The sequence below is a fragment of the Hetaerina americana genome, unplaced genomic scaffold, assembly GCF_022747635.1.
Source record: "Hetaerina americana unplaced genomic scaffold, ioHetAmer1.1.p SCAF_7, whole genome shotgun sequence".
Classification (NCBI taxonomy): domain Eukaryota; kingdom Metazoa; phylum Arthropoda; class Insecta; order Odonata; family Calopterygidae; genus Hetaerina; species Hetaerina americana.
In genome coordinates, this window is record NW_027287316.1 from 7,717,586 (window position 1) to 7,733,217 (window position 15,632).

At 37.8% G+C, this 15,632-nt stretch overlaps 1 protein-coding gene across 1 annotated transcript in view; it reads right to left on the minus strand.

Annotated features, from left to right (window-relative positions):
- The window catches only part of pcm (5'-3' exoribonuclease pacman), a 75,427-nt gene that overhangs the window by 39,210 nt on the left and 20,585 nt on the right, over positions 1 to 15,632 (minus strand). The window contains exons 11-15 of the mRNA XM_071595117.1: positions 14,317 to 14,535; positions 12,162 to 12,309; positions 10,905 to 11,016; positions 7,496 to 7,671; positions 6,385 to 6,560 (exon numbers count right to left, since the gene is read on the minus strand). Of these exons, the coding sequence (XP_071451218.1) occupies positions 6,385 to 6,560; positions 7,496 to 7,671; positions 10,905 to 11,016; positions 12,162 to 12,309; positions 14,317 to 14,535 (831 nt within the window). The remainder of the gene's footprint in view (positions 1 to 6,384; positions 6,561 to 7,495; positions 7,672 to 10,904; positions 11,017 to 12,161; positions 12,310 to 14,316; positions 14,536 to 15,632) is intronic.

The following is a 15,632-nucleotide window of genomic DNA, read 5'->3' on the forward strand; positions in this document are numbered from 1 at the left end:
ACACTGTCATTTATAAGGCTTTTAATGAGTAGTATCACTTTCATCTAAACAATTTAAGTACATTGTGTGTTTCTGCGATTATGAGTTATATTATTATTTCAATGTACCATGCATTAGTACTGAATATGTATGTGCCATATTTGGTGCTATAATAGGACACATTAAATTGAGTTTTGATTATGAAGGAGAGATGCCATTGGGCAAAATGCCATAGCAACGCAAGATAATCATCTATCTCATCCGTCTTATCATGCTCAGAGACCATGAATAGAAAATTACCACACAATATAAATTCAATAAATGTGACTAACAATTGATTAAAAATTTAGGTTTTCAACATAAAAAAAACTGAAACAAATTAAAATAACGTAGTAATTTTCAACTTAAAAAACAAAAGTGTGTATTCACTTGTTAATTTTAAAGTATACAACTCAAATTTTGGATAAAAATATTTTAGCACTTATTACTAGTTCTGAGATCTTGATGAGGAAAGACATTGTGCCAAAGACCTTTACTTCCCCCCTGGGCACAGGTAGACAAATACATGCTCATCCCCCAATCTCAGCCAACATGTCCCTGGTTTTACTAGGATTTTCCTATCACGTAGCCATTTTGAACACCCCTCTCCTTGTTTAACCAGTTTGAAGGGAGTAAAGCACAGGGATATTTGAAGGGTACAAAGTGTTTGTGTTCATCATTTAATGCAGAGTCCTACAGTGACTTATGATGTGCTGACATTGAAATCCCCCCCTTGCATACCCTTGAAGCAGTGAATGGTCAGAAGTTTGTGCCCTCAAGCAGATATTAAAATTATTACTTAATCTACCGGTTAAGGTAGGTTTTTGGATGGACACAGCTACTAAATAAATATTTTGTGACTCCTAACAAAACACAAAATCCAGCATCCCTCTCTACATCATGTCCCTCTTCATCTCGGAGTACTTTCTTCCTCCCTTCATCCCGTCCAACATGCCTATCCTGTTCCTGCCCTTTCCTAGTTTGCCTAACATTCTCCCCTCAATTACAGTCTTCAACATCCCACTGCTGATCAATATCCCCTTCATCCACTTTTCCTGCCTCCATAGGATTTCTCCCAACAAACCCCTCTATTCGCCCACCATAACAAGTACTTCCTCATTTGTTTTCTTCTCAGTCCATTTCACCATTTATATTCTTCTCCACACCCACATTTCAAAAGCCTCCAATCTACGTCTATCCCCCTGCTTCAATGACCACATTCTCATGCCGTACATAGCATGCTTGGACTTATGCCATCTTCCTCTACATCATGTTTCTTTTCTATGCCTAACCTCGTTGGCCTAGGTTCTTTACCATACAGTTCCTCTACATATTCCTTTCATCTCTCTTCGATCTTTTCTGTGTCAATTTTTATCTTACCCAACTTCTATCTACCTGTTAGCACAGATCTTCCCTTCTTACTTCTCCATAGTGATTTAACCTTGCTGTATAGCACACCAATTTCACCCTACATCCATCTTACTAATCATCTCATCCCTGATCCATGGTTTCCTTGTCCTTTTCCCATTTACAGTTTTTATAGTTTCTTTTTTGGCTTTCAATATCCCTTTCTTGATACATCCTCATTTTCCTTCAATAGTACTCAGCTCTTTTCCATCATCCATGATTTTATCTACAGCCTGTTGTTATCCCTACCTAGTTAATCCATTTCATTCCTTCTTCTTTTACATTCCATTTCTTAACCCACCGCCCCTGCCTTATCTTTTGAAACGGAACTTAATCTACACTTCATGACAACTAAATTGTGGTCAGAGTCCGCATCTGCTCCAGGGAAACTGTGCGAATTTATCACACTGTTCCTAAGCCTGTGTTTAACCAGAATATAATCTAACTGGTACTTTTCTGAGTCCCCTCCTGGCATTTATTTTCTTCCTGGTCTATTTCATTTATACCTACACCTTTTTTTGTGTCTAAACCAAGTGTTGGTAATGACTAGAACTCAATTGCTTTCTCCCTGCGGTCATTCATCGTGCCTAAACAGTGGTACCCCACCTCATCATCATATCTTCCTTTGCCCATCTTCGTATTCTAATCCCCCATCACAATCAAATGTTTCCCCACAGGAACACACAAAATTATGTCCTTTAACTGATCGTACATCCCATAGACTTCTTCCTCTTTATGATTGCTTGGTGGAATGTACAAGGTACAGCAGCTAAATCCGGACAAATGAAAATTTTATTTAAAAGTAAATGTATTAAAATAAAATACAAATGAAAATGAAAACCCTTTTACATAGAGGTGGTATATGTCAAGAGTAACAATACTCAGGTAACCCCCTTCAGCTGCAATGACCGCCTCCAATCTTATTACTATGATAGCGGCGTGTAGAGATGCAAAATTAGAATCCAGATTATTAGGAGCCAGAACTCCTTTGACCAGAACATGTCAATGTTATCTGAGAGCTATTTTTGGACTAAATGACTCGAATATGAGCTGGTGCACCATCCAGTTGAAAGACATATTGTCTCCCCCAGGCCACAATTTTCATCTACAGTTTCACGACATTCTTCAAAATTAGCAAATTTGCAAAAAATTGCAAAATTCCTCGATAATCAGCACTTGAGCTTTTCCTTGAATGAGATTTCCTCGCCGGGTTAGCGACACCTTCCCCAGACTTCTCCGAAGCATTATACTTAGCCACTATATCGTAAACAGTTGATCTGGGGTACCAGAAGAAACAACCTATTTCACTGGGCGAATGCCCAGCGCAAAGATTTTTGATAATAGCGGCTCTTTGATTGCACTCCGCGCTTAAATGTACTATCTTGGCCATTTGGAGGTTATGACTGTTTACTAGATGCCCAAAGCTTTCCAGAACTCCAACCGCACCCTCCAGTGGAACTACAATATGGCAGGGAATTCAAATTAAAATTTGTCCTGAGATAACCTCCGTACCCTGTACACCTGAAAAAAGGACCAAGTTCGTCAGTTCTGCTTTTATCTCTACCAGTAATATTCAATCCGTTGCTTGTTCTATGTTTACTACGTTTCTTTCTATCTCTTTATTCGATAATATGGCAACCCCTCGTTGGCTCTCGTCCCCGCCGCTGTACATTATTCCACAACTATCACTCCAGTATTCCCCACTATCCTTCCATCCCACCTTGCATTAACCTAAAATATCTATACTTCCCCTTTCCACCTCTCGCTTAACATTCTCCAATTTCCCTGTCCTCATCATTGTCCTAACATTCCAAGTTCCTAATCTAACTAAATTGGTCTTCTTCTCCTGCATCTTCTATCCTGCTGCTGCCGGTTTTCCCTGGCAAGGGTATCGTGGGATGACGACCGCGGAAGCCTTGCCTTCCCTGCTGCCGGGCACGACACACGGCCGATTGGGCCAAACCCTGTAGTTGCCAGGACTCAAAATCTCTATATTGTCCATCATTATATTCTTGGGAATGATAATTGAGGTGGTTTCCAGTTCCTTTACTCAATAATGTTTTAAACGTGGCACCATCGCTCAATGACTGCCTTACTGAGGAACAGACGCTGCATCTGGCTCCTAACCTTTGACCTATCTCGAGCAATTATCATTGGTCCCGCCAGCACAGCTCTAGAGGTCATTGGAACACACAAGCCCTAGCACCACATCAAGGTTGTAGTCCATGGGAGGTCATGCAGATACACTCGACCTATTTTGAGAATCGAGTTCTGTTTATCAACATTGACATTAGTATTTGTGGACAGTAATATTTCATTAGTACAAACTACATGCTCTCAAAGGTATGCAACCCAAAACAAATTCTGCACAATGAATGAAAACATGAAATTTTGGGTCCCTTAAAATTCATTAATGGAAGGTTTTATCATATGTTGAAAAGGCTTGTGTTTCAGGTACCTTTCTCTTGTGTTTTGATCCCTTCCATTGGGACTAGTGGATCATTCTCCCTCCTGGTTACTGGCACTTGACAGGCACATGGTTACCTGTCTTCATTGTCTACTCTTCCGTGGCTAACCTTCACAGGAGAGTACCTCCCACTTCCCCTACCTCAAAGGGCTACCAATTCTGCCTCCACCAACCACACTCCTCTAAGAACAAATGCCATTGCACCTAGACTCTTCTTTTATTTACCTCATCCACAAACTGAGTGAAGTTATACGATTAGCATGGATGCCTGTGGGCTCCCTTATTCTCTACTTGAGGGAAAAGCTTTGCATTAAGTTGATCAAACAATCGCACGATACACTGAAAGAATAACCAAATATTCGTAACACATTCAGTAGTTTTAAATGAAATCACTGAATTAATTTGCGTAATTTCTGCTGCATTTTCATTTTGACTATTCACCCAGCAAGAAAAAACTTTCATGTTTTGGGGGAAGAAGGGTTTTTGGGAGAAAATTATGGGTAGATATGCAGTGCCTTCGTAGTGATTACATCTATTTTTGCAATATGCAAGCATTTCACGGTATGCAGCGTCTCTGGGATAGTTTCCAAATGAACAATTCATTTGTAAGTAGCATGACCAGATTGTGGCTTCAAATCTCTTGGGAGACATGCTGATTTATGCAAACTAAAAATCATGCGAAAGTCAAAGCTCTCCGCCTCCTCTGATCTCGAAATTATGCAGAATTGAAATACAATGGTTTTTATCGTAATTTAATAATGAAAAGAATTGAGTGCTATAAAATGTTGAATGTGTCCCAGGTATTTCAAATGTTCGTCCATTTTGTAAATATAATCAGTTCAACAACCTTTCACATGAATGGCAAATGCAAAAGGATGCTGATTTCATCTCCCTCAAAATAAACAAATTTCCCTCCTATCATGTTTTTGACCCATCTCTATCTCCATGGAAATAGAAACCATTAGTTGCATATAATCTTGTAAAAAACAAATTATTTCAAACTAGGTCATGACTTGTATGCCTATTTATTTATGAATTTGATGACTATACGAAAGAAAATCTGGATATCATAACTACCAATACTGACTTGAATTCTCACTCCACAAGATACAATAAACTCTCTGTTGTCCGCGCACGGATAGATAGATAGATTTATTCACCATTGAACAATACATAAAGAGTATTCTGCACTATTCTCTTCCTAGCACCATAAAATTGTAATAAAATTACATTTGTTAAGATAATTAAATGCTTTAGGAACTGACATACTTTGTTTTTGTAATACAAGTTTGAAATACATAGGCTTCCTCGAAATTTCTGATTTCTCAAAAATTAAATGTTGTCAACAGTATTTATTGTTTTAATTTAAACATGTTAGTATCATCCATACTTTCCCAACATCATTTCCCGTGCATTTAGTAGCCCTGAAAATTCCATATACCCCTTAGCATGTGAGCCTTAAACTAGTAATTAATAGCTTTACTATGCCACAAATAATTCATTTAATATCTTCACTGCATTATTTTAATTGGTATCATATGATTAATATGAATCCATATCAGGGAACATTTCTTTTTAATTTAACCTTCATTAGTGAATTGTTTTTTCCTAGGCTACATGATTGGTTTAGCTTTCTGAGGAAAGTACGCTCTGCTAGTCACTTGATCAGATAGTTTAACGTTCTCCTGAAACCATAATTCCACCCTTATAAAAATGGTTGATAAACTGAAAAATTTGTGCTTTTGCTAAAATATGTGAATTAATCACAAGGAATGAAGAAGGAGTGTATATGTATAACCATTTATATCACAATCACAGTTTCTGCATATTTCAGTTACCTGTGTTTTTCAATTATCCATACTTAAATATGCTTCCATTAATGAATGGATAATAGAGAGTTTACTGTAGTTGACAACTCTTTCATCAACTATCATATTTTGAAATTATTTAGTAATGGTAATTATAAGAGCTCAACTTCGTTGAATGTCACACCTCTTTATAGAACACTATGTGAACCAATAAACATATTAAAAAATAAGGTAAAGACCTTAAGTTAATTCATGTATTTAATAATCTAAAGGAATTTTGAAGAGATCATAATTTTTTGCCACAAATCCAATAACCACACAGTTATCAACCCAAAGGTTGGTATGATAGGTAAGGGTAGAGCTCACCTAGTGCTAAGCCCAACGGCGTGTGAAATTCACACATCAGGGTAGGGGGGCCAGTTCCTTTCCCTGTGCCGGCTATGGTTTCCCAGGAAGATCTGGTACCCGAAAAATCACACAGTTTGGGTGAAGCTGAGGGTGCCCAGAGGCGGCACCAGGAATTGAACCCGGGACCTCCAGTCAGTAGCCCAGCGCTCTACCCACTGGACTACCATGGTTGTTTGGTATCCATGTAAATTAACCCATGGATGAAATAAATTATTATTATTTTGCTATTATAATTCATGTTAAAAATGTGAACGTGATAACTTCTGCCACACTCACTTGGTCTCAAACAGATGAGGCCATGACACCTGGTATGTACGGCCCAGCAGCTCCTTTGCTATCACTGAAGTGTCCTTTTTCCAATGAATGATTTCATCCGTCAAAACATCAAGGATCATGCTCTCCCCATGACTTGGGGAGTCAAACACTCTCACTTTTGCCTTCTCCAAATATGCCTGCAAGATATAGGTATAACACAGGTCTGTATTAAGCACCCAAGCTATCAAATTCTGACTCCTCCAAGAGGAAAGAAAAAAATTCATTTGTTCAAAACAGAAGTGAATGTCAAAGGTCAAGCTTAGTAATGAAGTGGGCCTCATCATCAAGTTACATATGAAAATGAAGCTATTTGCCATGACATTTTGACAATAATAATAATTATTATTATTATATCCATGAAGGAAATGAAAATTATCTCCATGAAGACTTTTTGTGATGAAATGAGTGCCAACATTTGCTTTAAGTACAGCTCAGCATACCAATTAAATGAATGTTGAACAGTTGATGGTTTTGGCATAACTTTATGGAATCGATTAATATTGGAAATGAAAAAATAGTAACTTCGTGACTCCACTGAAAATTTATCACGACACGACCAGGGTTTCGATGTTCAACATCATCTTCAGGTGAACCTGAAGGGGAGTCGTGTCATAATAAATTTTCAGTGGAATCACAAAGTTACCATTTTTTCATTTCCAAGGATGTTGAACAGTTCAATGAGTACAGGAAATAAAAACACATTGGTGAAAATTCAACAAAATTCTATGGTAAGCAATAAATAATGATAAATGCGTGGGCAGCAATGCCAACTTTTATATATTAGTGACTAATGATTGCAATAATTGACTTCTTTATAACCTGATTAACACCATTGCCATTATGATAACACACAAAATAATGGAATAAATCTTGGTCATAGCCGAAATGATCAAGTATTTACTGGGTAACATTATTTTTTGATACTACAAGATACAACTAGACTGTTTTACATCTGAAGATTACTAATAAACTTTGACTAATTATTATGTTAGGCAAATGATGCCCCTCTACTGCTGAAAACAGAGCCCAACTATCAGTCATTTGTCCTGGCCTCCTCCCTCATGTATCTCACCTTGTGTGGGACATACTTGAGGAATGGGAATCCTGGGATGTACACATCCAGAAAAACGTTGCTGCACAGACCCTTGACCAGATTCTCCTGGGGAACGTAGATCTCATCCTGAGTCATACGCTTCTCCAAAGCATGATTGCTCTCAATTTTTGGGAAGTATTGTGTCTCAAATGATCCTGTCAAAGCAATTTCAGAGGGTGACCCCAAAGAAAAAGAAATCAAACAATTTTGAACACACTAATTTTCATGACGTAAACTATATTTGACCTTATCATGAGACACAATAGATCTGTGGTGTAAAAATGAAAGTTTTCAGGAATGACATCATGGAAAAACAATAAATATGTACTTATATACAAACCAAATGAAGACGTATCAAAGGCCAAGGAGCTATCAGAGCAGAGAAAAAAATTAGAATGAGTGTGGATCCAAAATGGATTTACATGGATGGATCACTAGTTAACTTACGATATAGACCTCTTTTAACAGTTATCCAGTTCAAACATCGGATTCTCCAGCAAGATGAATCAATGAATATTTAATCTAGGACCAAATGAAGGAAAATATATTACGTAGAATGAGCTTTATTCAATGCTGGTTAATTTGAAATATTGGGCAATTTGCATTGCCCTTACTTCCATTGAAATCTATATTTAAAACAATGATAAAAAATTACAACTAAGTTGACCATAGAAGCCTTAAAGTTGTGCCTTGGTATTAATAATAAATTTGTTATTGGAGAGTGAATAACATTTAATAATTATGCTACGTTTAGAGGAAAAATTGTTCTTCAAGATTTCACTTCAGGTTCTACCATGTCCGAATAAAAGGTTACTCTTCAAATGAACCTGTAAGTGTTGGGAAACAAATTTTAGAGCTTATCAATGATGACAAATAAGCTTTTTGAACTTTTTTGTAACCATTTCCATGAAGCCTTTTTTGTTTTCGCCTCTTCAGTATGTAAGTTAAAAAGAACCAGTGACAATAGGTGTACCAGTTTTTTAACACCCTTGCCTGTTACTACTCATCTGGATTCTCACAATATCACTCTTACTCATGCCATTTTATTTAGGTACAGGTTCAAAATTAGTTACCTGCCCCTCCAGTCCACTCTTTTTAACTATACAATACTTCCATCAAATTTGCCCACTCAACTCCGTTGAATGCATTCTCAAAATCCACCATGCACACAAAGAAATCTTGATTAAATTCTATATTCTTCACTACTCAAGTTCTCACTACTGCCATGATATTACATGATCTTTCTTTTCCACTTTCTAAACCCATACTGATCATGACTAGTTAGTAGTCTATGTTTCCATGTTAACCTTTTATTGATGATTCTCAGAACTATATTTGTTGCATACGAAATTAAACTCACAGCCCTATAATTATCATATATCCAGTATCATGAACTTTTTTTGGGCTATAAATTTAAATTGATCAAATGTAGTCTAACTATGCATTTATTCATAATATCTCTTCGGTCCATTTTTCCTAAAATCTTCAAAAATTCCACAGAATTATTATCTATGCCTAATCTCTTGTGCCTTTTTTTATCCTCAATTATTTTTAATTTCACTAACTATCATTCCTGCTCCCTACCTATTCTTGTCTACACCACATTGCTTTCTTACTAATTTCTAAACTGGCTGGCCTAAACTGATTACATTAAAGATACTCTCATATTCTCTGCACCTTCTCTTTATCTGTACATACAGTTGCACATATCTATACAATTATGTGATTTTGTATTCATATGAAAGACCTGTAGGATTATATACTGTATTTTGAGAATCTGATGCAATGCATGCAACTGCCAATGGAGAATAAAATCTTTTATATCCCATTGGGTTCCTACAATAACTTCCATGTTTTAGCTGGCATGGTCAGATGGTTCTTCTCTCCCTAAATCCAGACGATTCTCTTAATTTCATTCATGACAGCTCAACTTTTCTCTGAAATACCTCCATAACCTCACATTGCCTATTCACAATGTATCTTTGACCCATTTGGTGGGGTTTGGGAAGGTGCAGTGCCTAACATACTGGCTTCCCACACACAGGGTCCGAGTTCAAATCCCAGAGGCAGCCGATATTTTTCAGTGGTATCCCAATCCCTACCAGAGGTGCTTTGTGGAGGGCACTTTGAGTGAGTACTTTGTCCGTTGGATGGGACGTTAAGCTGCAGAGCCCTTGGCACCTTTTGTTAAGAGTAGGCTAATGCTGAAACTGGGTTTCTCTCCATCCTTCATTCTTTCCTGTCAATCCCCAATGGTGCAAATGACCTCAACTGTCACTTGCCTCCCCTAAAAACTACCACCTATTTGGTTTTTTCATTAAGTTTACTACTTATCTGTCTGAACCTTTGTCCATGTGCACCATTATCCTCAGCTATATATTTATTATATTTTTTTAGCATTTCTCCCTTTTTACTCCTTTTAAAGCTTCAACTGTCCACTTTTCCACCAGCCAACTTCTAATCCTTTTCCATTTGAAATTGTATTCCATAAGAACTAAATTACGGTTTGTATCTCCATCTGTCTCTGAGATACTGCATGAATAAATGATTCTCATCCTAAATCTATCCATAACTCTGATGTAATCTAATTGATAGCGGCTCCTACTCCCATTTTCCAATTAATCTTGGTGTTTGAACCCATTGCCTATTATTATCAAAACCTTTCTCCAGAAAAACTGGCATGCTTTTTTATCTTCATAATCATTACTCATTTCTGAACAGAATTCCTCCAGCTCCTGTCCTACAGCACTCCAATTCCCAATCACAACCAAGGGTTTCTTTCAGACATATTCACAACAATTTTCTCTGCATCTTCTGTGACTTATTATCAGTGTGTATGCCCGGATGCCACACCATCTCTGCTGATGGTAGCCATAACAGCCTGCCCAATGGGCCGAGTCCCTCCAATAGTTGCTAAGATTCATCTCCCACTTAAAAGTACACTCTGTCATAGGAAAGATAATTTACCATTGCCATCCTCTATAGATTCTTGTAGCATGACACCAACACTTATATGGTCATCACACTGGGGTGAGATTCCTTTGCACCCCCCTCACACTGTGCAGACTACCTTTTGTCTGGCTCCCACCCTTCATTGCCCCCTTCCAGGGCAGCTCTATAGGTCAACTGAATGCACAAGCCCTTCCACCACATCAAAGTTTAAAGCCATTGGATGGGAATGTCGAATTCCAATTCAAATTACTGAACATGGGTTTGCCTCACAAAGGATTCCAGATGAAGCTTGAGGATATTTTCAAGTGTGAATATGAGAAGAGTTAAACTTAACAGAGCATGATTACAGCATAAAATGGAGTAAACCCTCAATTATCTGTCCTAATGGATGGTCGTGAAGGGAGCACAATGGGCTCAGGTCAAATTGTGCACTCACCAACGCTCTTCCCGGAGTATGTGTAGACCAGCATGGGGCCGTGTTTGTTCCTCCTCTTCTCCTCCTCCGTGAGCATCCCTTCAAGTGGGTCCATCGCTTTCTGCAGCTCCACCTGGGGAAATCAAATGCACACACTGTCAATCATGCAGATCTCAGATCCAAGCAGAAGGACTCCCAGGCACCACAACACAAGCACACATGTGGGAATTTAAGCCAAATTGGACGGCAGAGAAAGCCCTTCAATTTTAGATCCTACCCATTTTATATTTCTACAATGAGGATTAGAAATTTTACTAACCCAAAAGAGTGATCAATCTCTCACATAAATGAGCAAAAATATTTTTCTTTTCCTCCACTTGAATGGTGAAATTAGGTTTACGGCTGAATTTGGAATATTTTTGGAAACAATTAAAATGTGAATTTCAAAACGAGTGATCTATAATGATGAGTGAGCATTAAAATTAAGAAACAAATTCAGTAGTAGTAGTTTTTATGGGAGGCGCCTGACAGTCAAGGTAATTTCCACCATTAGGGATGGATGGGAACGGAGGAAGGGTGGAGAGAAACCCTGGGTCGGCATTAGCCTACTCTTGTCAAAAGGCACCAAGGGGGTCCACAGTTTAACGTCCCATCCAACGGACCTCATACTCACTCAAAGTGCTCTCCACAAAGCACCCCAAGAAGGGATTGGGATACCACTGAAAATTATTTGACACCGCCGGGATTTTGACCCGGGCCCTTTTGGTGGGAAGCCTGTACATTAGCCACCGCAGCATCCCGAACCCAAACACAAATTCAGTTCAGTGGGTTTTTCATGTTATACTATTGTAGGATTAAATCATACTCTTCATCAATCAATCACATCCCTCATCATCACATTACTGATATCAACCTTCGCAACTAATAATATGAATATTAGAACAACAATTAAAGATAAAAACAGGCAATTATTAGATTTGCAACAAAAAAATTAATGTCATAATGACAGGACGTCAAAAAGTACATACTGGGGTTATTAATGTTTCCAACAAATCAGACCCCAATGAAATTTACAACAAAAGTATCTTTGTTTACTTTTTTAACAATGACTTGATGCTTTCCTTGAGGTCCTAAAAACTTAAGGTGTTAAAACAGCTTCATCACAATTATGTAATTTCAAATGTATGAGAACAGAGTAGAAATTTGACAGGGGAGTGATTCCGGAGCTAGAAAAAGGAGAAGAAATACTGTATCATCACACAAAGTGTGACTCATCACCTCGTCAATGAATGGGATAAGGACAACGGCCTCCCAATCCTGTCGCTTCCCATTCAGGTCTGTTTGGAAGGTGGTCGGGAAGTAGTGAATGATCGGAGAGTTCTCATCTTCCATCAGTGTGTGGTATGGTGCTGGAAGCAACTCTTTGCTGAAATAGAAGATTCGCAAAATTACTCTCATCATTACAGTAGAAATTGCAATTTAAGGCAGGCCATTCAGAATTGAGAATAACAACTGATAGCATCATTGTGAGTTCGGTTGCATGACACAATACCCTCATGTTTGACAGAAATATATTAGAATAAGTGAAGATAGTTGACCAAATACAATTCTGATCAGAAATTCTCTTGCAATCACAAATTAATGACAGCAGATCCTCCCATAGAGGAACATTATTTTCATAAAAATGAAACCAATATTCTGAAAAAACAGACTTCATTTACATCACCTCCTTAAATTCTCCATGCCGATTCTCTTACGGTCAAATAGGTTGCTGTACTGACATTTGTTTCACTAAAATGGTACCCTTTCAATGGCAACAGTGGCAAGGTCATTATCATTCCACTAGATCAACAATAAGATGGAAAATCACGCACAAGCATAGGGAAATGTAATTCTGCACTAACAAAAATCATACACAAACAGGTACCACAGTAAAAATGAGCTGTAAGCAAAACTGTTAGAAGGTAAAAATATGTTCTCAAGAGAACCAAATATTTAAGCCCTTTATGCCATGCAAACAATGAACCGCTGACTCAATTTGTGTGTTCTCAATGCAGTTTCTCTCACTGGAGGTTAAAAAAGTGACTGCAAAGAAGAAGGAAAGATCACCAAGTAGGAACCAATCAATGGCATCCCTTAAAAGCTTCTCAAAATACAGACCAGGAAGTTTCCTATGCCCAATGTGTCAAATAACTTTTCCAAATATGCACTGAATGCCACGAATTTTCCAGAAGAACAAAATCGCCTCGGTTCTCCAGGTTTTCCAGGCTGGTAGAGACCCTGATGTAGTAATATTCACATAAACACCGGCCGTGCAAGTAAGATGTATAATCCAACTTTTTAATTAGAAAATAAACACATTTTTACTAGTGCATATGTATGTCTACAAAAAATCTCCTCCATATCACAGGGATGCATGGTAGGGCATGGGAGGTATTGCTGAGTCACCTGGAGCTTGCAATTGATTGTACGAGGGTAATTAGAAAGGTCCTCGGCATCACCACCAGATGTCAGGGCTAGCGCAACAAGCTTCCCGTGTTGTAATAGGTAATCCTTTGTGAGTAAACACGTCATGCGTTAGTGTTACGGCAAGAGATCCCTGGTATGGACGCCTCTAAATTGTTATTCCTGTGCAGTGATTTGAGGAGATGGAAAAATTGAGATTCGAGCAGCGCTAAATACTTCATAAAAAAAGGTATGAAAGCAAAGGAAATTCATTCCAACTTTTGGAACACTCAGAGGGACACTTCTCCTTCAGAGCTCAAAATTTTCCCCAAAGATTTTCTTCAAACAAAGAACTAGCAGCTGAAGTAGACTGGGATTCATCAGGAATAAAGGAATCTAATTTCTATTATTTGCGAATGAATCAAAAAGGCCTGGCAGAAAGTTGTAGTGAAAGTTAAAAGTGAGACTGTACTTTTTTTAAATTTAGTATTAGCAAAGCGCTAGATGGAAGTGAAGATGACATCGCGCATGAGGAAAGTGACATCTACCGAGAAAAAACTGCACATATGATTTCAGCAGCAGTGATGATGAATTAATGGGATTCTATAATGAATAAACGTTGACATATGTGTAGCTACTAATTTTATTAAGAAGCTATTCAATTTTCCTCACAGTAAGTGTTAACATTAAAATACTTAGATCTTTTCTGTGTGATCCAAGCATTGTTCATGAATTCTAACCTGAAAAATCATCCTGTGTATCCTGTGCTGGTGTTTCTTATGCCCCGGGTAACACAGTAATAGTGAGTACTTTTCCCAGCGATTCAGCTTGCGACTTATAAAACTAAGTCTTCTCCATATACTCTTGGCCCATAACACAAAAGCTGTTTTTAGAGCACATTTTGGAGTAAAAAAGTATATTTAACGGACCAGAAAGTAAGTTACTTAGTCTAAGAAAAATAATAAAGCAATACCAAAAAAGTACTGACCTCAGAGATGGCAGGACAGCCAGGAGTTGCTGGAATGGCAAGAATGGCTTCCCCATGTCAAACTTGATGTTGACATTGCAGAAGTTCTTGATATCCGATATATAAGGGGCATAATGGTGTGGGTAAAACCAGGACCATGAGCACACCCCGTTATAGTAGTAATGGAGGTTCCACTGTATGGCGTAGACATAACCTTCGGCTTGTGATTGCAAAACCTCCCTGAAAAAAAAACACACACATTTAGCCTTTACTCTGGTATTAGGAAATCATAGCTCCCCGAGCTTCTAGTTGCCAACTGTTTATGGTATTCATCTAAATATTATGCACATTATATTTACAAAAATTATACACAGTGCTGACATTATGACACAACCAATGAAAGCAGAAATAAATAGTTGAATAAAATGATATGGATTGTGACTTATGGAATAGGAAGGGGACAATGGTGAATTGAATAATAATAATAATAATTTTATTGGACATTAAACAAAATAGTTTTGCAATAGTCTTCGTCATAGAGATACATAGTTTAGAGATTATGGTTACATAAATACATATTTAGATACAACGGGTAAATATCAAATTTCTCAAAATACATTTGGTGAGACAAATGACTGTATGTCTATAATGGACCACACAATTTTTGAATCAAAAAACTCATTTACTGAGTAGAATGCTTTTTTAGTCAGCCAGTTCCGGATAACTTTCTTAAACTTGGGCACACTCACAACTTTAGCCTCAGAGGGCAATCTATTAAACAAACAAATTTTTAGAATATTGAAAGAATTGCTGTTCTTGGCTAATCTGCAATAGGGAATGTCTAGTGTATCACTGTTCCTTGTATTATGAGAATGGAAGTTAGACCTTTTCTCGAAAGAGCTGTTTTCCTTAACATTACATAGGCATTTATAGATATACAGACTATGCTATATAATACCAAGGGGGGTCTTGCATTGATTGCATCATTCATATCCTCTCAAAGCCAAATGCCCATCCAACCTTCCATCTGCTAGCAGGTAGAGACATGGCAACACTTGGCTGCACCCACACGCAGTGAAGCATGACATCAGGGAGCATTAACCCTTGAAGGTAAACTGTCACCAATTACAGTATCCAATGTTTGCGAAGGGTGCCACATCATGCCTTTGCGTAAATGTTATTTCTTTCCATTGCTGCAGTTCCTTAACTCCTTCGTTTGTACTCACAATGGGCATAATATGCCCAAAAATCATTATATTACATTAACTCAATCTTGATTGCTTTCTCGTCATTATTTTTTCCATTGTATTTTTTATGTGCCCCCTCCTGCACTCGCC